Source organism: Scatophagus argus, chromosome 19 (assembly GCF_020382885.2).
Source record: "Scatophagus argus isolate fScaArg1 chromosome 19, fScaArg1.pri, whole genome shotgun sequence".
NCBI lineage: Eukaryota > Metazoa > Chordata > Actinopteri > Scatophagidae > Scatophagus > Scatophagus argus.
Window position 1 is genome coordinate 19,802,644 of NC_058511.1, and position 19,158 is coordinate 19,821,801.

General features: G+C 45.1%; 1 protein-coding gene across 2 annotated transcripts in view; it reads left to right on the forward strand.

Annotated features, from left to right (window-relative positions):
- Positions 1–18,865, forward strand: part of mdn1 (midasin AAA ATPase 1) — a 62,830-nt gene extending 43,965 nt beyond the window's left edge. The window contains exons 65-102 of one of the 2 annotated variants that reach the window (XM_046372388.1): positions 518–806; positions 993–1,231; positions 1,881–1,976; positions 2,123–2,217; positions 2,378–2,502; positions 2,863–3,015; positions 3,665–3,774; positions 3,909–3,982; positions 4,113–4,296; positions 4,448–4,592; positions 4,819–4,965; positions 5,086–5,212; positions 5,649–5,754; positions 5,866–5,981; positions 6,548–6,955; positions 7,045–7,271; positions 7,365–7,502; positions 8,369–8,574; positions 8,971–9,132; positions 9,240–9,377; positions 9,742–9,877; positions 10,050–10,219; positions 10,329–10,460; positions 10,653–10,791; positions 11,513–11,811; positions 11,891–12,061; positions 13,791–13,892; positions 13,985–14,183; positions 14,299–14,472; positions 14,665–14,825; positions 14,913–15,002; positions 15,127–15,242; positions 15,341–15,515; positions 15,697–15,770; positions 15,855–15,969; positions 16,077–16,143; positions 17,480–17,622; positions 17,707–18,865. In XM_046372388.1, the coding sequence (XP_046228344.1) occupies positions 518–806; positions 993–1,231; positions 1,881–1,976; positions 2,123–2,217; positions 2,378–2,502; positions 2,863–3,015; positions 3,665–3,774; positions 3,909–3,982; positions 4,113–4,296; positions 4,448–4,592; positions 4,819–4,965; positions 5,086–5,212; positions 5,649–5,754; positions 5,866–5,981; positions 6,548–6,955; positions 7,045–7,271; positions 7,365–7,502; positions 8,369–8,574; positions 8,971–9,132; positions 9,240–9,377; positions 9,742–9,877; positions 10,050–10,219; positions 10,329–10,460; positions 10,653–10,791; positions 11,513–11,811; positions 11,891–12,061; positions 13,791–13,892; positions 13,985–14,183; positions 14,299–14,472; positions 14,665–14,825; positions 14,913–15,002; positions 15,127–15,242; positions 15,341–15,515; positions 15,697–15,770; positions 15,855–15,969; positions 16,077–16,143; positions 17,480–17,622; positions 17,707–17,892 (5,934 nt within the window). In that variant the 3' untranslated portion in view covers positions 17,893–18,865. The remainder of the gene's footprint in view (positions 1–517; positions 807–992; positions 1,232–1,880; positions 1,977–2,122; positions 2,218–2,377; positions 2,503–2,862; positions 3,016–3,664; positions 3,775–3,908; positions 3,983–4,112; positions 4,297–4,447; positions 4,593–4,818; positions 4,966–5,085; positions 5,213–5,648; positions 5,755–5,865; positions 5,982–6,547; positions 6,956–7,044; positions 7,272–7,364; positions 7,503–8,368; positions 8,575–8,970; positions 9,133–9,239; positions 9,378–9,741; positions 9,878–10,049; positions 10,220–10,328; positions 10,461–10,652; positions 10,792–11,512; positions 11,812–11,890; positions 12,062–13,790; positions 13,893–13,984; positions 14,184–14,298; positions 14,473–14,664; positions 14,826–14,912; positions 15,003–15,126; positions 15,243–15,340; positions 15,516–15,696; positions 15,771–15,854; positions 15,970–16,076; positions 16,144–17,479; positions 17,623–17,706) is intronic. The other variant, XM_046372389.1, reaches the window with a different exon arrangement.
- Positions 18,866–19,158: the final 293 nt, after the last annotated feature.

Below are 19,158 nucleotides of genomic sequence, written 5' to 3' on the forward strand. Positions count from 1 at the left end.
TTCTGTTTTTTGTGGTGGTGCTATAAATTCACTTTGCCCAAATGTCCTGGGACTACAGATGAATAATAGTGTCTGGCACATTTTTAGCAATGTTGAGTGCGTACTGTCCCTGTTAAATAAACCAAAATATAAATAAAAATAAATGAATGGGAAGTTCAGTCAAATGAGTGTAAAGTGAGCTTTTGGTAAATTGCCACTGATCTGATGCAACTGGAATAGTCACAAGACAGTTATGTGTTTGGTTTACCTTATCTTACCCAGTCATTCTGCACCTATATTCACATTATTATATTCTTTTATTTCATGCAATCTGAAATTGTTAGATTACGATATATGTTGCATCTGTGAACAGCTGACATTTTAGGTTATCTCACTGGAAGGTATCTTACTTTAAAGTTACATACATGGCCAATCTAAGGCCTTTCCACTGAGAAGTCAAAAATTGTGCCATCAAGACCAAAACCTTTCCAGGGTCTTTATAAATACCAACTCACTGAATCTGTCCATACTTCATCAGGACTTTGCAGACATCATGTCCCAGCCCAGTCTGGAGGGTCCTGAAGACTTGAACCTTAAGGAGGAGGAGGAAGAGAAAGCACAAGAGGAGTCCAGTGAGAGCAGCTTCCTGTCTCCAGCTGTCATCAACACTCTGGTCCAGGTCCATCAGCGCCTCTGTCTTGGATATGCACAATCACTGTGGTACCATGGCACAGCGCCAGCCAATCACAGCAAAGAACACATCAAGGCTTTGGTCTCCTCCTATCAGATTGCTGCCCCTCTGATGTCACGCTTCTATCATCTGATTGGTAAGTGATCTTATTTCTGCCATCATTCACGTAGACCTGAGGAATATTTTTATTATTATTGTTTTTGTTGTTGTTTTTGTTATTATTATTATTGCCATTTCCTAGCTCAAAGGAGAAATATATTGCTTTAAATTGAATATCGCTTTAAAAGAAATGTGCGTTCTGGCCTCTGTGTTTCCCCCTCAGATGCTGAACTGGACCAGCAACTGACAGGCAGTGAACTGCTGCTCTCTGCACTCCTCCAGAACACGGTTCAGGGCTTGGGGGGCGCTGATGGTCTCGCCGTCACCTCAGAAGGGCCTTATGACTTCTACCAGCAGCCCAACATGAGCGAGGCCCGTCTCTGTCTTCCCGTCCTGGAGCAGCTAAGCGTTGCAGTGAAGCAGAGACTGGAGGAATGGCCAGATCACCCAGCTCTCGTACAGGTCAGTGACCTTTGTACATCAAGTCCCGCAGTGAGTTAGCATTTGGGCATTCAGTGATTTAAAGCACGGAATGTAACTGTGTGCAGCATCAAGCACCCGGGGAGCATATTGGGGGGTTAAGTGCCTTGCTCAAGGGCACATCAGCCAGCCAATGAAGGTGGGGGGGCATTTTTCACATTAATCACTCCACCACGCCCAAATTTTTCCTGCCCGTCCAGTGGGGGAATCGAACCAGTGACCCTCCCTCCGCTTCTCCAACCTCTAGGCCACGGCTGCCCCCAATAATGTGGTCATTTCCTGCAAGTGTAATAAAATTTGCTCCTAACTTGATCAAAAGTGTTAAAGTTGATAGTAAAAGTTAATCATGTAATAACATGACCAGTAATATAACAAAATGTCTTGCATCATTACATTTTCATTATTACGTTGCTGGGTGCTGCAGGGAACTTTAGCAAGCATCAAGTTCCTAATTTTATAGTCTTGTTTATTTTATCCGTCCATTATTCTATCCATTATTTTACCCTTCTAGAAGTGTAAAATTCTATCACAGCAGACAGAGTGGACAAAGTAGGTCTAGGTAGTAAGTATAGCTGTTGCTGTATTCTGTAGATGGGTTGTGAAACTTTACGGTGTGTGTGTTTCTTTTCAGCTGACTGTGGTGATAGAGAGGATCATGGCTTTCAGTCTGGCCAGTCCACTGGCCAAGTTCCTTAATGGTCTGGAGATCCTGCTCAGCAAAGCACAGGTGAGCTCAGTTAGCCTAATAGCTCCTGTGGTTACACTACTGTATTTCCAAGTGGTGTTAATACATTTAATCCACTAGAAAATTTGTCAGATACGTTATTAATAGCCGACATCACTCCGTAATCGCCTCTCTTACTGTCTCATCAGGACTGGGAGAACAACGCCAGCCGCTCAGTCTCCCTGCGGAAAGAACTGGAACCAGTTACCCAGCTCATTATCCAGTGGCGCAAACTGGAGCTCAGGTAAGACACAGAGGGCTTTCATTCAGACAGTATATGTTACTTTAAATACTAGCTTAGAGAGGTTAAACCTGGATTGGAGTCCTCAACTCGTCCACAGCGTACAAGCTGTTTCCTGTTGCTGTGTGTGGAATGTAAACACGGCCTGTCCTGTCACATGTAGTTGCTGGTCGAGCAGTCTGGACAACGCAATGAAGCGTCACACTGAGAAATCAACCAAACACTGGTTTTCTATCTACCAGCTAGTGGAGAGGTACCTGGAGGAACAGAGAATGGGTGCTGATACAGGTACATATGCAGCATGAGATGTGTGTGCTGATTCGCTTCTAAATGTTCAAGTTATTTTTCACATTATTGATGATGCAGTTGATTAGTTTTGTATATTTGGGTGCACTTTCTTTTTTTCTTTCTGACTTTATTTAGTAGATTTATTTTGGTCTGGTACTCAAGTTCGATATCTAGTGGTATCGAATGTCATATGTTTTACCTTAAATGAAAGAGACTTGTTGTGACTGTTAGAAAGTGATTGATTTTATTTTATTTATTTTTTAAATAAGTTTTTAAGGGTCCACATGGTATTCTGTTTTACTAAAGAGGATAATACAGCCGTGGAAATGTCGTTAAGCTTCCTGATACTGTCCCCTCCAGGTGAGGAGGTGGAGTACCTCTCCCTGTCCTCAGTGTCCTCCACCCTCCAGGCTTTCATGGAGAGCTCCTCCCTGGGAGAGTTCCACACCCGTCTGGCCATGCTACTCAGCTTCCACTGCCATGTCCTGCTGATCCCCAACCAGCCTGGACAAGGTCAGAGACCACACATCAGTCCTGCACTAAATACAGTTCTCATCCATGCTGTTTAAGTTGAAAGAGTCACTGTAATGATTCCTCCTGTCCGTAGTGACCATGAAGTAGTCTGTTATAATGTGATTCCACTGTATCAACAGCGGTCTTTAACTCATAGATCACGTGCATGTGATAGGGTGCAATAGTCAGGGTCAGTGCTGAAGCACCTGATGGAAACGAGTGCAGAGACTTTAAATTCAGTTCCAATGGTAGACATGTAGACAGCATAAGTACAGAGTCTTGCAATGAATCAATCAAATTAGCAGCATGCAGCGTCAGTTCATTTATTTGCAAAACAGCACAGCAGTTTTTTTTTTGACTAATTATATCATCACATGGATATTGACAAATGTATTGATCAGTCGAGGGTCACTGTCTGCTGCCCTCGTGTCATGCGTCAAGCCGTCTCGGACATCACTGATCGGTTTTTGATTAAACTCAGTGATGTGATTGAATACCTCGTGATGTAATCTCTGAAGCTTACTATTTCAGAATACATTTAATCTATGACTTGCTGTATAGAAAACAAGAATGCATTATCTAGAATTGGAATTTTGGCTGCACTGCAGATGGAGGGGGATGACATGTTACCTCTCTCCTTACTTCACAGAGTCACTGTCCAGCCTTTTGTGGAACCTGCACAAATACTACAGTCAGTTCTCAGATGGCATCCTGACAAGAATCGGTCAGCTCAGACAGCCCATCGAGAAGGAGCTTAAGGTTTGTATTCATGTACAGTATTTGTATTCATTGCCATTGCGTACCAGCACTGTGAAACCTTGTCCATGTATAGCAGAGTAATACATTGCATGCACACTCTGAAGCTCCTCTGTGATGTGAATCATTGTCCTCAGGACTTTGTCAAGATCTCCAAGTGGAATGACATCAGTTTCTGGTCCATCAAACAGTCGGTGGAGAAGACCCATCGGTAAGATATATCACCATGATCTGATTTGTGCTGTGCTGTTTTATTCTTTAGGACTTATTGTCCTAAAGGACTCTTTGATAGTATAGATGGCTGTCCTGCCGCCAATACCGGTCTGCTTGTTTTCTCTCAGGACTCTCTTCAAGTTTGTCAGGAAGTTTGAGGAGGCCCTGAATGGTCCATGTGTTCCCGCTCTGGTGGAACAGGGAAGTATTGCCAGCTTGGACAGTGTGGATGCCAACCCAGAGGAAACACCCATCCATCGGGTTCACCAGACACTGAAGAGTGTCTTACCTGGGAAGGGCAGAGACCTGCAGGTGCAGAACTCACCCCGAGTGTTCTTACTGCCAGCATTGACCTCAAATGAAGTATCTCTTTTCCTGTGCCCCCCATCTTATGTAATCGGTTATTAAGTGCTTTATGGTAATAAGTGATGACTGAATAACTGCACTGCATTGTGTGTTTCAGAATGAGGGCCCAGATGTAGGAGTTGAAGTGTCATCTCTACAGGGACGTCTGCCTGTTCTGACCAGGAAGATGAAGAAAATGTGCGTGCAGCTGCTGAAGAAGAACCCGGCACCCGAGCTGGCTGAAGACCTGGACTGCTTCACAGGTAGTGACCGCTCCAGCGCACAATCCAAACTTGACATTATGTTTATTGAACTTTCATCCTGTCAAAAGGATACACACTTGATTTGAGTAACATCATGGCTTTTCTTCTGGCGCCATCCTCAGGACCATGTACTGTTGTTTACACACAGTCAAGCACATCAGTCATACAAAGCTGCTTCCCAACTTGTGGCATTGCTGCAAACAGCTGAGAGTTATTTGCTTTTCAGGTGAGATCATCAGCAATATGCGGGACCTGCAGAGCCTCGCCATCGACGTGTCAGCGGAGAAGGAGAAGCAGAAGGCCGAGGTGAAGCACATCCTACAGCAGAAGCAGAGGGCGCTTTCAGACCTGTTCAAGATGCTCGCGGAAATCGGTGAGTTTTCCTCTTCGATCTACTGTAGCGTCATGCAGTCGTTTCAGTCTCAGAAAGAAAAAGATCGCTCTTACAAGCTCTCTCTCTCTCTCTCTCTGTATGTATCATGGTCCCGTTAAGGTCTGTCGTACCGTAAAGGCCTGACGTGGAACAGGACAGCTGAGCCAGAGAAAACCCTCTGTATGCAGCCTCTGGAGATGAGCGCTGCTCTCGCTGCTATCAGGAACCAGGAGCAGACTGAGACAACGTAACTCTCACTTGTTCATGGATTTATTTCACTGTGGCATAGTAGAAAAACATCGCCGGCTTATGGAGACATTATGTAACTTGTTAGCAGATTTAAGCCGTAGAAAATATTTGTGTTGCTCCAGTCTTGTAAGACCCTAATTTAATTAAACCTTAGATGCTTATTGTTGTTTAGCTGGCATGAGTGGAACATTAGTGATTAGTGAGTCAGTTCTGCTACAGCAACACAGCTGTACAATCTGCATAAGAACACTTAGGGCCCTTCCTGTTTATTTATTACTCTATGCATTCTATATACACAATTACACAATATTATTGTCATATACCATGTATCTCAGTGAAATGTCAGGAAGGTATGCAGGTATAAACCCAGGTTTAATGTTGTAAAGTATTGGACAACTCCAGAATGTCTATTCTCTGCCTTCTTGATGTTTCAGGTTGTTCACAGAGTTGTTGACAGCATGGGATGGATGTCAGAAGTACTTCTACCGTTCATGGGCCAGGAGAACAGCCCTGCAGACTGCACTTCAGCACGCTGCCAAGGTGACTCACGGATACCGATGGTCTGGTGCTCAGTGAGGCCCAGGGATTGCAGATTCAGAGCAAATTTGACCCTGTAGTCTGAAGTTGTGTGTGTGTGTTATTTGGTCGTAGGAGCTTGGTCTGGGGAACATAGAGCGTTGTAGAGGGTTCTCCTCACACCTTTTCAAGCTGCTCCTCCGACAGAGACAAAGACTGGCGAAGCTCACCGAGCAGTGGGTCCATCTCAGGTCAGTGTTCAGAGGATCAAAGGAACAGGAAGTGCGGTGATGATGGTCAATTCCAGCATCTTTTTAGAACAGATTTTAGTGAGTTGAATAAACTTGGTAGGGGCGAAGGAGGACGCGCTCCTCATTCGTACAGGAAATTAGTGTGTGGTCGGAGGTCAGGCTCAGCAATAAAACGGTAGCCGTAGCTGAGCGGTGCCAGCAATGGCAATTCAAGGAAAGCTGTACAAAATGACAGATGAAACAAAGAACGAAATTCAACTTCTGAACTCATAAAATAAACAAACCATCTACATCATAAAGCACTAGAGGTCAGTATTATTACATGTATTTGTTAAGCTCAGCGATTTCATCATAAATTGGGACTGCAAATGATAACTAATCATTTAACTTTTCATTCATTCTCAAGCATGTTCCATGTGCAAAATATTTAGACAAAGACATGCATTACAATCATGCCACACATCATCACATACTGGATGGATAGATGAAGTTGAAATGATCCTCAGTGCGTGTTGTTTATTACTTTACTGACCTGATGTCCCTTCTTGTCTCATAACCACTCCCAGGAGCCTAACAAACAGCATCCAGGGGGTCAAGGCCCACGTGCAGAGCCACGGTGAGGACCATGGCTGCATCCTCCCGCCTCAGGCATCTCTCCAGGGTTGGGTCAGCAGAGGCCAAGCGCTGGCTGCCCAGTGCACCACCCTCCTGCAGCAGCTTGCCTGGCTGCATCAGTGCTGCCCGGAGGACCTCCAACAGAAGGAGGAGGCGAGCAGCTGCAGGCAGCATACCCTGAGGTGCCCGTCTCCGCTGGCAGCACATCGCCAGCCCCCAGGCTGTCTGATGCGGAGGGGAGACACGGCCTGGTGCCAGTTAAACCAGCACATCAATACAATGTTGAAGCAGACTCAGAGCCTGAAGGTGGAGTTGGACAATGTGGCACAGCAGACCTCTGATGGAGAACTCCACACATGGTAAAACATAATGATTCAAGTGTTTACTTGAAGCCAGGTGTAACAGTAAGAAAACACAGAACCAGGAACACTGTTTTATTTTGCCACAGGAACCATTTTGCTACATGCTGTTCAGCCTTTGACCAGCTGGCAGCTGTAGTGGCTCAGATGCCCAGTGTGGAGCAACTGTTCACCCCAGCAGTATGTGTCAGCAGCGCAGACAGCCAGCCAGCCATCACCCAGAGTCTGCAGTATGTCAGAGGCCAGGTGGAGGATAACATCAGAGAGTTCACCACCTGGAAGACCCAGCTGCTGTGCCTGGGACACCAGAGCTCAGGTAATGCACTGACCAGTGACCCACACTGCACTGCCAGGTGAGATCACATATAGTACCAAGGTTCTACGGTTCCTCTCTTTATTTCCCGCACAGATCACCAGTCGACCTTCTGTACTGAGTTCTCTGCCGAGCTGGAGACAACCATCAACACAGTGTTGTGTGCTGTCCAGACGCTCGTGAAGAGGAGTGAGAGGGAGCAGCAAAGAAAGCAGCACGGAGCTGTCGAGAGAGGTGAGAATGTATGGTCTGGACCTGCTCTGATTTGGTTGTGACTAAATCTGAGTTGACTTTCTGCAGAGCTGGTGCACAGAACAATATTACAAGTAGCAATATAACACTGATTTGCTGCTGTATTAGATACATCCATCTAGTCTTTGTCTTTCTCTGGCCATCAGTTAGAGAGAAGGTATAGGCATGAGGAGCTGAGCTGTGTTAGCACCGGTTATCACAAGACATTCTTCAGATGGTATCAGGGTCTCCCGCATTGTCTTACTGCCAGTTCTGACCTGCACTGTTGGCACTAAGCGGGATGGTTACATGACATGACAAATTCTCAGCTTTCAATCAGTATGATGTAAAAGGAGGCTGTGTATGTTTGAGCAACTTTTTCCCTTCTCCAACAGTCCTGTTTTCATGATTCTGTGCTTTCTTGCCCTTTGCTGAAGTCATTAGATAAAGTCTGATATTTACTGTTTTCTCAGACGATGTCCTACATATACTGTATGGACAAAGGTATTCAACCACACCTCTTTAATATTGAATTAAGGTGTGGTATGGAGCTGTTTTTGGGATTGGACTTGGCCTTTTACTTCCAGTGAACGGAAATCTTAACGCTTCAGCATACCAAGACATTTTGGACAATGCTGTGCTTCCAACTTTGTGGCAACAGTTTGGGGAAGGACCTTTTCTCTCACAGAAACACTCCAAAAAGAAAGCCTCCCCAGAAGAGTGGAAGCTGTTACACCTGCAAAGCTGTCTGTGTATTTGGAATGAAATACCATTAAAGTTCCTGCTGGTGTAATGGTCAGGTGCGCCAATACCTTTGTCTACATAGTCTACATCCTACAGCATTAATGTTCGTCTGCTTGATGTTTCAGATGATGCTGAAGTGGAGGAGGAAGAGGAGGAGGATGAAGAGCCTGTGGAGGAGCTGCTGAAGCCCGGTCACCTGACTCGACTCCTGGAGGAGGAGCTGGCAGCTGAGGTGGAGGCCCTGTGTTTGGGAGATGCTAATGCCGAGCTGGAAGGGCTGCTGAGCCGCCTGAGGACACACAGAGACTCGTGTCAGCCATCGCAGCTGCAGGTACCAACAACAGCTGCTCGTATGACGCACACTTAGCCTAGAGGTTGGAGAAGCTGCTTGTGATTGGAGGGTCACCACCAGACGGGCAGGAAAAATTTGGGTGTGGTGGAGCGATTAATGTGACAAATGCTCCCCCCCCTCCATTAGCCGGCTGATGTGCCCTTGAGCAAGGCACTTAACCTCCAGTTTGCTCCCCTGGCGCTTGATAGTTTCAGCCCACTGCTCCTGTGTGTGTTTCACTGCATGTAAATTGCCGGGTGTTGCATGTGTGTTCAACTAAGGATGTAGAAGATAAATTCGGTGTGTGTATATAAAAATATATATACTGTCAATTAAGCTGATTCTTCTTCTTAAAATCCATATGGTACATAATCTCATCCTGTCTTTTTGTTCCAGGAGGTGAGCAGTGCGTGCAGGATGCTGGTGCGCCTGGAGCCTCTGCTGGGGATCTACTCTGACTTAGTGCGTTACTACCTGGCTGTGTCGCTGGGAGCACACAGGACCACAGGCAAACTGCTGTCTGTCCTGGCCAGCATCTTCACCGAGCTCGCTCAGAAGGTACAGCTACTGCGGAAGTTACTGACGTCTCTTTTTAAAATAGTGCAAAATAAAAGCGATATTAAGTTGATTGTTTGTTTAATTGATTGTTGTGGCCTCCTCCTCAGGGTTTCTGCCTGCCTCAGGAGCTGATGGCCGGTGGGGATGGAGAAGGAGCCACAGAGTTTCATGACTACGAGGGTGGTGGTATAGGAGAAGGCGAGGGAACCAAAGACGTCAGTGACAAGATCGAGAATGAAGATCAGGTGATGAAATATCAGTATTTTTAAATTATAAAGCCATACCTAATATGTATACATTTGGCGTGTGCTAAGTGAGGATTTCTTCATCTACCAGTTGATTTGGCTGGTGAGTCAAAAAGTTAAATAAATAAATATGCCCTAGTAATACAGTTAAGATTGCAGTAATAGCTGCCCCCTCAGAGGCCGTTACATTGAAATCTTAAAGAAAACAACAGCTTAGCATCTAGCATCCAATGAGGTTTTGCCTGTAAATGACAGCTTGCATCTTCTGAGCAGTAACTTCCTGAAACGGCATAACGATCAGATGTGTAAGATGGATCGCTCGGTCAGCATTTCTCATAAAGCTGTCTCTGCGTTTTGCTTCCAGGTGGAGGACACTTTCCAGGAGGGTCAGGAAAAGGAAGAACAGCAGGATCAAGAAAAAATCAAGGCAGAGGACAACGCTATTGAGATGTCAGAAGACTTTGATGGCCAAATGCATGATGGGGATGAGAATGAAGCAGGTAGCTTGCGCTGACTGTAGCCTGTTGACTTTACCATATGCTGCCCGCTCCTTTTTGTTCGGTTTTACAGTCCTGCTTAGTTAACACTGCCTGCTACAAATCACTAAAAGTTGTGAAGACTCATCCACGTGTGTCACGCTAAAAAGTCCGTCCTTCTGTGAATCATTTGCAGGTGAAGATGATGAGTCATCTAAAGAGGATGAGGAGGAGTTGGATAAAAAGATGGGTGACCTGGGTGAAGGACAGACGGACACTCTGGATGAGAGAATGTGGGGGGGGGACGAGGACGATGAAGACGAAGGAAGCGACAAGGAGGAGGAGTCTGGCCAAGGCATGGACCAGGTACAGACCATGAAATGACCACAGGGCTTCAGGAAAACAGGTGGAAAACAGAACGTATAGAGCAGCAGTTTACGGGCCCTAACTATTTGTCCAAACTGGATTGTCTCAGGGTGAGTCCGAGCTGGTTGCTAAAGATGACAACTTGGATGCTGCAGACCCCAACAAAGACAAGAAGAACCAGGACAGAGATGACCCAATGGACGAGGGGGAGAAAGAGAAAATCAATGAACAAGGAGATCAGGTGATCTTTTTATCTGGAAGAGAAAGTCACAAAGTCATACCTTAACCATTCCCTTAACCTTTTTACTTTTCTTCTTTTAAATTTTATCTAGGATTACAAACAGACATTTGCAACATTTCACAGCTCTCCTCTTATTTTACAGCTTTTCTGTCTCTGAACTTGGCTCCTGCTGTTTTTTGTTTTTTTTTTCAGAGGGAGTTTGATGAGAATGAAGTGGACCCATATCATGGCCAGCAGGACAAGAGACCTGAGCCTGAGGCCATGGATCTTCCCGAAGACCTCAACCTGGACCAGGAAGATGAGGCTGGAGACGGAGAGGGCGAAGGTGATGGTGAGGCCTGAATAAACGAGTGCACACTGTGTTGTTACTGTGACTGTTTCTCATACCCGTTTTCAAGTTCATGAACAAAGATTGTCCTTTGCAATAGAAGTCAAGACAGGTTTCCCTGAAGATTTTGCGCTAGAGATTTTAGAGGGTCACGCAGGTAGTAGAAGTAGGATGGAGTAGAATGTAAGACAGTCAGACAGACAGACACTCAACTGCTACTACTTTTACTGTTAGTGATTAATCAGTTTAATATCTTTTGTTTATTTGTCATCCAGAATAAGTTTAGATGTTGGAATGATACCCACACAAAACACCACTAATCATCAATCATCAAAATTGCTACCAGTTTATTTTCGGGTCTGTCGTCTAATATTAATCATTTCAGTGTTGATAGAAACAACAGCCATGTGTTTTGTGCCACAGGTGACAGCAAGCGCTCGAATTTCCTGTCAAAAAAAAAACCCACAAAAAGTCTTTGAAGAAGTGGCAACATCCCCTATTTTTTGTTTTATATGTGTACTTTTGAGAAGCTGACATATTTGACAGTAACACCAGTTGAAGAAAGAGGCTGCGTGTGTAGATTGTAGTAAATGGTATTACATAAAGTATTATACCGCTATTTAAAATGCTACATGTAAGAGATCAACTGTGAAACGCGTTCCCTTGTTAAAAAGGTTTGTTTTGCCAGTTAAATCGCCTCGGTGTGGCATTTTGTCCTCCTCAGACGAGAATCCGTTTGACATTGATGAGAAAGACGCGGGCTCCGATGAGAAGGATGATGGACAGAAGGATGAGAACGAGGAGGGAGAGGAAGCAGAGGGGATGGAAGAGGAGCAGATGGACCAACACAGGGAGGAGAATGATGAGGAGCCCAAGACTGAAGAGGAGGACGAGGAGGAAGGGCGAGACAAAGCTGAGGGAGATGAGGAGTGTGTGGAGAAAGATGAAGAGGAGGAGAGAGGAAAGGAGGCAGGAAGAGACGAAGACCTGACCACTCCAAATGACAAAGGACACAAACCAAAGGTGCGCATGTCTCAAAGACGTACTGTGAACACAGGAGGTTTTGTTGTTGTGTCATTATGGGGACTTTTAATGATTACAGGAAGAGGAGAAGGAGGAGGAGGAGGAAGGAACAGGTGAGGATGAGGAGCAGCCAGAGTCATCTGAGAGGAAGGAGCACGACACAGACGGTCAGACTGGAGAGCAGAACGTTCAGAGCGATACAGCTGTGGAGCTGGCAGGAGAGGCTTCAGAGAGAGACCAAGCTAAAGAGGTGTGCTCTGTTGTTTGTGTATCATATGTTAGTTTATTTAGTCTGTTTTTCCCACTAACAGTTAGGCCTTGTTTGGTTGTTTGTTTGCTTACTTTTCTATCTATCTATCTGCTCTGCACTCACAGCGCTTTACTGTGGAAATGTTACTCGTTCTGTCTTACACCTGCTCTTGATGCATGTTGTTGGCCGCAGAGGTTGAACGCTGTCTGATTTGTTTGTCCAGGTGACAGATTTCATAGAATCATTTCAGTAATAAAAAAATGAAACAAATGGAAGAAGAATTCATTAGATCAACATATTCAAAGAGACATACAGTATTAAGAACAATAAACATTTTGTGTTTCCAACTTAGAGTACAAAACCCTGATAATCTTTATCAAAAAGAAATGATAAGATAGATATTGTGATATTTTATATAAAATAGTTTAAATTAAGAGTATTTATATAAAGGAAGTCAAACTCGTACTGGACAAAGTGTGGTTAAAAACATTCTGATCATTTGGACTTTATGTACTAGTGAAATGGCTGAAGTGAACAGAAGTTCACTTGGTAATATCTAACTGTAATATTTGTCTTAATAACTGTAAGAATAACCCTAAATATATCATTTTAAAAATGTTTAAAACTTAAGTCCAACCGGTAGCTTAAACAGCAGAGGCCAAGCCAATCAAAATCCATGCTGTAAGTAGGTCATTTCTTCTGAGACGTACTGTCAGGTGCTTTTTGGCACCGATGGGTTCTCTGAAGGCGGCACGGTGGTGCAGTGGTTAGCACTGTCGCCTCATAGCAAGAGGGTTCCAGGTTCGAATCCCGGTCTGGGCCCTTCTATGTGGAGTTTGCATGTTCTCCCTGTGCCTGTGTGGGTTTTCTCCGGCTTCCTCCCACAATACCAAAAACATGCACATTAGGTTAATTGGCTACTCTACATTGCCTCTTTGAAAACCGCATTATGTCTTGACCCGCCACCATTTTCTCACAAGTGTTCAAGATGAGAACGAAACGAGACAACTTGCTCTTTGGTACAAGGTTTGCTGGCCTTTGCTTATTGCAGGAAAACTCATATCATATACCGTATTTTCCGGACTATAAGCCGCTACTTTTTTCCCACGCCTTCAACTCTGCGGCCTAAACAACGATGTGGCTAATCTATAGATATTTACGAGCTAACGGCCCGGTGATGCGAAGAGGAAGACGCTAGTTTTAAGCGTAACTTTTAACAGTCATTTTGCGTGTCATGCACGTACCGTCATCATGGAAAACACTCGAAAAAAATGCATATGATGCAGCTTTTAAGTGAAAAGCAATCGAACTGGATGTCCAAGAAGGAAATAGAGCTGCTGCACGTAAGCTTGGCGTAAATGAATCAATGGTGAGACGTTGGAGACGGCAGCGTGAAGAACTGACGCAGTGCAAAAAGACGACAAAAGCTTTCAGAGGTAATAAAAGCAGATGGCCCGGACTTGAAAACGTATGTCATGTTACAATGTGGACACCTGCGGCTTATAAGTACGGGTATATAAGGACAAGTGCGGCCTGTATATGTACAAATATTTTTTAATTTGGTGGGTTCGGCTTATACTCAAGGTTCTGTAGCCCAGAAAATACGGGTAAACAAGCTGTTCATTCTTTCATCCTAAGCACCAAAGAGATTATTTATACTTTCAGTTCATCATCACCTCTCCTAAAGATGATAAAATATTAAGATATTGACATTTTTCCGGTTTGTTAGGAACATGGGAGCGGAGCCGCTGACGCCAGCCAATCAGAGGGCCACCAGTCGAAGCTGACGGCAAGAATGGCTTCTCAGAAACAGACTCGGAACAAAACGCAGGTACACCTGGAATCAGAAAAATCTGCTTCCTGATGAATTTCCACATCTGCTTCCTTTCGTGTTTTCAGCACTGATTTACTGTAACATTCCAGAGCTTCAAGAGAAAACCCGGTCAAGCGGACAACGAGCGATCGACGGGTGACTACAGCGAACGCGTTAACAAGCGTCTGCGCACAGTGGAGAGCAGTAAGGATGGCACCGAGGACAGCAGGCAGAGTGACGCCCAGCAGGAGTCAGACCTGTATGAACACATCAAACAGGGAGACGCGTCCTATGACGCTCAGACATATGGTCAGTACACACTCCATGGGAATGGCAAGCGTGTATTTGGTGACGGTTCCTGTTATGGCTCAGACTGTTCAGCCATCACATCAGGTTCTGAACTTTTGACTTTTGCTGTTTCCAGATGTTGCCAGTGCAGACCAGCAGAAAGCAGCAGGACCTCAGCAGGACCAGGATGAAGATCAGAAAGATGAGGATGTGGCGATGGAAACGGAGAACCAAGAAGAAGACCTTAAGGCCGCTGAGGTCCAGGAACTGAAGCCTGAGCAGCTGGACTCTACCAAGGCCTCCCAGAAAGGTGACACACACCCTTTTGCCCTGCCCATTAGGACTCAATAACAATGATTCAGCAGAGAGTTCAAGTTAGTTTTTGAATTTCACTTAGATTACAGTTGGCATTTGGGAAAGGTACTCCGAAATCCTGGTTGTGGCTTTGTGAAACCTGCACATCCCCTGACTTCTCCCTTCTTCTCTTCTTCTTCTTGTGCAGGTACAGACAGTGGTGAGATGGAGGTGGAGAAGCAGGGAAAGGAGGAGGAGGAAGAGGAGGTTTGGAAGGACCGACAAAATCCCAGAGAAGAAGAACGAGCAGAGAGAAGCACAGAATCCACAATTCACACGGTTCCCGAGCTGCTGATGAACACCATGCAGGTACACCTGTGCCTTCCATAGGAACAGTCTTTGGTCTCAGAACGGCGTTATCAAACCTCAAAGCTGTATTTATATGTTTGTTTGCAGAAAGCAGAGAGCGACGCAGAGGAGATCAGGAGAGAGATGGAGCTGCAGCTGGAGGCCTGGCACAACCTGGCTCCAGGATCTCAGGTGGAGGTGAGTCTGACCCTGCATTATTCAGTATACCTCATACCATGAGCCGTATCCACGGTCTAACTCTGTAGCTGTTCTTATTAAGCCACGTTACATTTTTGAGACTAATGTGTTGTCTGTGGTCCAGGAGAGTGCAGCAGCTTCCATGTGGCACCAGTACCAGAGCCTGACCGCCGCGCTGTCGCAGCAGCTGTGTGAACAGCTCCGCCTCATCCTGGAGCCCACGCAGGCCGCCAAACTGAAGTCAGGACCCACGCGTTCCGTACCTCATGTGTAATGAAGGAATGTTTAAAGTGTTGTTCTGTTGCTAAATGCGTGTGCGATGTTCCGCTGCTCCACAGGGGCGATTACCGCACGGGGAAGCGTCTGAACATGCGGAAGGTCATCCCCTACATTGCAAGTCAGTTCCGTAAAGACAAGATTTGGCTAAGGAGGACCAAGCCCAGCAAGAGGGAGTACCAGATCTGTCTGGCTGTGGATGACTCCTCCAGCATGGTGGACAACCACTCCAAACAGGTAAGGCGGCGTTGCTCATATGCAGCGTGATGCGCAGCTCCTCTGTGACACGTGTCCACAGACAGAACGCCAACTGACCGAAGTAAAGGAGGACAGGGCAGGTGTCACTTGATTACACCAAGTACAAAGTGGAGTTCAGTGTCTGCAAATAAACTGCTGCTTTGTCTCGTGTGTGGCACAGCTGGCGTTTGAATCCCTGTCGGTGATCATCAGCGCTCTCACTCTGCTGGAGGTCGGACAGGTGTCAGTGTGCAGGTGAGGTGATGCAGGCGATGAGTAGAAAATTGCGGTGTCAAACTGAATGTCAAGCTAACTTTTAACGGCTGCTCGTGTGTCCAGTTTTGGCGAGCAGGTGCAGCTGCTCCACCCCTTCCAGCAGCAGTTCAACGATGAGTCAGGTGCTCGGATCCTCAGACTCTGTCAGTTCCAACAGAAGAAGACCAGAATAGCACAGGTGTGCTTTTTCAGAATGATATGTGCTAATGCTGTGTTTACCTGAAACGTTGTATGATGTGTGTGAGCAACCTGTCAGACTGACTCTCTCTTCTTACTTCTCCGTAGTTTTTGGAGACTTCGACAAAAATGTTTTTAGCAGCGCGACAGCAGATTCCTGGATCTGTAAATTCAGGTAATAATTCCTTTCTGTCTGAAAGCAAGGGTGCAGTTTGACCTTAATGAGACTGTGTTATATGGTAATGAATATATTGAACTGGTAAGTCTCTGCTATGACCAGGAAGAGTTGTGTGCTAATACATACATTACAAACATTTAGCTGTCAGTGCCGCCTCAGACCCTTTTATGACACTGTTTTATGAAAGTACAACGTAAGCCAACAGACTCTACAGCTTTGGTTTAAGGAAATTGCTGTTTATTTTTCGTAATGTGCTACATAAACATTTGGTCAGTTCTTGAAAAGTATTAATGATAACCAGGCCTAATCATTTACACCCCATGTCCTTCTTCTATCCGACTATCAGCAGGATGGTTCTCCCTTGTGAGCCGGGTCCTGCTCAAGGTTTCTTCCTGTTAAAAGGGAGTTTTTCCTTGTCACTGTTTGCTTGCTCGGGGGTTCAGGCTCTGGGTCTCTGTAAAGAATCTAGAGACAATTTTGATTGTATAAGGTGCTATATAAATAAATTGAATTGTTCCATTTCAGATATCTATATCTCTGATGAAGGTTTTAGTTAGTTCTTGCCAGTTAGTCTCACTCCTTGAGAAGTGATTTTGCTTCCAGTTTGACCTTTGTGTCACTGAGTAAAATGGAGTCTGGAGCCTGATTCTATCTGATCGCCGACAAACAAGCCTTTAGTGTGGCACCAAGAGACAAAGTAGTCCCAGGATCAGAGCCAGGTGCTGCGAAGGAAAACCAAGTCATTGTCAAAGCTACAAACCCCCTGGTGGAGCTAACATTTCCTTTTCATGGAGCTGGGATACAGGCGACCTTATGAGGACGCTCAACTGTAAAGAAAATGAGAATGAATCTACCTCTGCTCTGTTACCTGCTATGGAAAGCTGGTTCTTCACAGTTGCAGCATATGACCACGAACCCAGTACACAGATATACAATCAAAATAAGAAATAAAGCATTGTTGAGATGATATTCGGTTCTCAGAGTCAAAAAGTGAAAACATACATCCAACAAAGTTGTCAGCTAGCTGGTGAAAAAAAACTGGAACATCCAACAGTCAAAGAGCATTTTTCCCTCAGAGGTTAAAATTAGAGTGTGTATTACACACAAACAAAACTCCAAATGAATGCTAGTGTCTGTTTCTGATGTGAAGACAGACAACAGCTTCCTAACACATTGACTGTAACAACTTTATAAGCTGATTAACATGTCAGATGTTGCCTGCGGGTGTCTGTAACGTCACTGTTGGGTATGGAAAAATGGAGGCTCATGCAAACAGACTTGTTTTAAGTGCATGACCACTGCTTGTCTCTGACCTCTGACCTTCTCTCCACAGAGACAGCCCAGCTGTTGGTCATCGTGTCTGACGGCAGAGGGTTGTTCCTGGAGGGGAAGGAGCGTGTGATGGCCGCCGTGCAGGCAGCACGCAGCACAAACGTGTTCATCATCTTTGTGGTGCTTGACAATCCAAACTCGAGGGTAAGTGAAGAAGAACTTTACCTTTTTTTTTTCTTTAATCTCTGAATCTGCAGACACAAAGTGTAACTAAGCACTGTGCTGCAGGACTCCATCCTGGACATCAAGGTGCCCATATTCAAAGGGCCTGGAGAACTGCCCGAGATCCGCTCCTACATGGAGGAGTTCCCCTTCCCCTTCTATATCATCCTGCGAGATGTCAACGCCTTGCCGGAGACCCTGAGCGACGCGCTCAGACAGTGGTTTGAACTCGTCACGGCAGCTGACCAGTAGACAAATGAGAAGCCATTTTATTCACAGGAGTGGACAGCAGCCACCTGCACAGCGCTCCTTTGATGCTAGCCTGTCAGCCACGACTCAGAAAAAGGAGGGGAAAAAAGACGGATATGCCGCTGTACATGTGCCTTTATTTTCTTATCTTTACTGTAGATTTTAGTAGAGTTTGATAGCAACCTTTGCTGTTTTGTCCTTGTTATCAGGGGGGGAGCTCTCAGTTTCTTTTGTAATGCTTTAACTTGCACGTCTGAGATGAAATGATAGAAACAAAAATGTGATTCCCTTGCGTGTGAAACACCTCAGTGAAGAGTCAGTGAATACCTCTGTCCCTGTTGTACTATAGCCCCTGAAATCACGTTTGTGTGGCTGTTTTAGTCAGTGTTATGAAGGTCATCAAATCATTCATCTTTAATGTGAACCCAACAGACAGTTGTACAAAGCCGACAGAGCAGAGCTGTCGGGTCGTTTTTTTTAACAGAACCCTTCCTGTCGTCGCGACCTAACGGTAGCGTGTTGGTGCGGTCGTGACTGAAGAAACTTCATAATGTGCCTTGGAGAGGAGAACAGTATCGCATCTCACTTAATGCCTGAATGAGCTGTCCTGGTGATGGATCAGAGGCGCAGTCACAGCTCTGTCAGGATTTTTAGAAAATTCAGCTCTCATGCACTTTGAAGCACAGGGACTGCAGATTCCAGTTTTGATAAATACCCCACAACAACCCATTTTAGTGGTTTAAAGACACATATCTGCTGTTTTCATCTTCCATCCATACTGTGTGACTTCTGCTACATCAGAGCTCATTGTTAGGGGGTAAGTGTGCATTGAAATGTTTATTATCACCTCTGTGTTTTGTAAGGTGGACTGAACATGTGAGCAGACATCTGTCATATTTAAGAGGTCGTTTCTTCATCTCATCCACCTGGTAAACCATGACATGAATGATCCTGACAATAAATCGTTTATAAGGTTGCTCTGTCTGAATCTTTTTATAACAGACAATTAACCTATCCACAGGTGGTTCTGGTATTTTAATACCTGAGCCCTATTTTTTTTTTTTACATATTTTGGGCTCTGAAATGCGTCCAGGTATCACTGTCATTCACCGTGTACGTCTCTCCAGAGAATCAGACCCACTCTAGTCAGCCCACACTGTCAGCATTGAGGCTTACCACTCAGTGAAACCTTCCAGTTAATCATGCACAGTTCTTGGACCCTGTACCTAGTAATTCAGTTCAGTTCAATTCAGTTTATTTATATAGCGC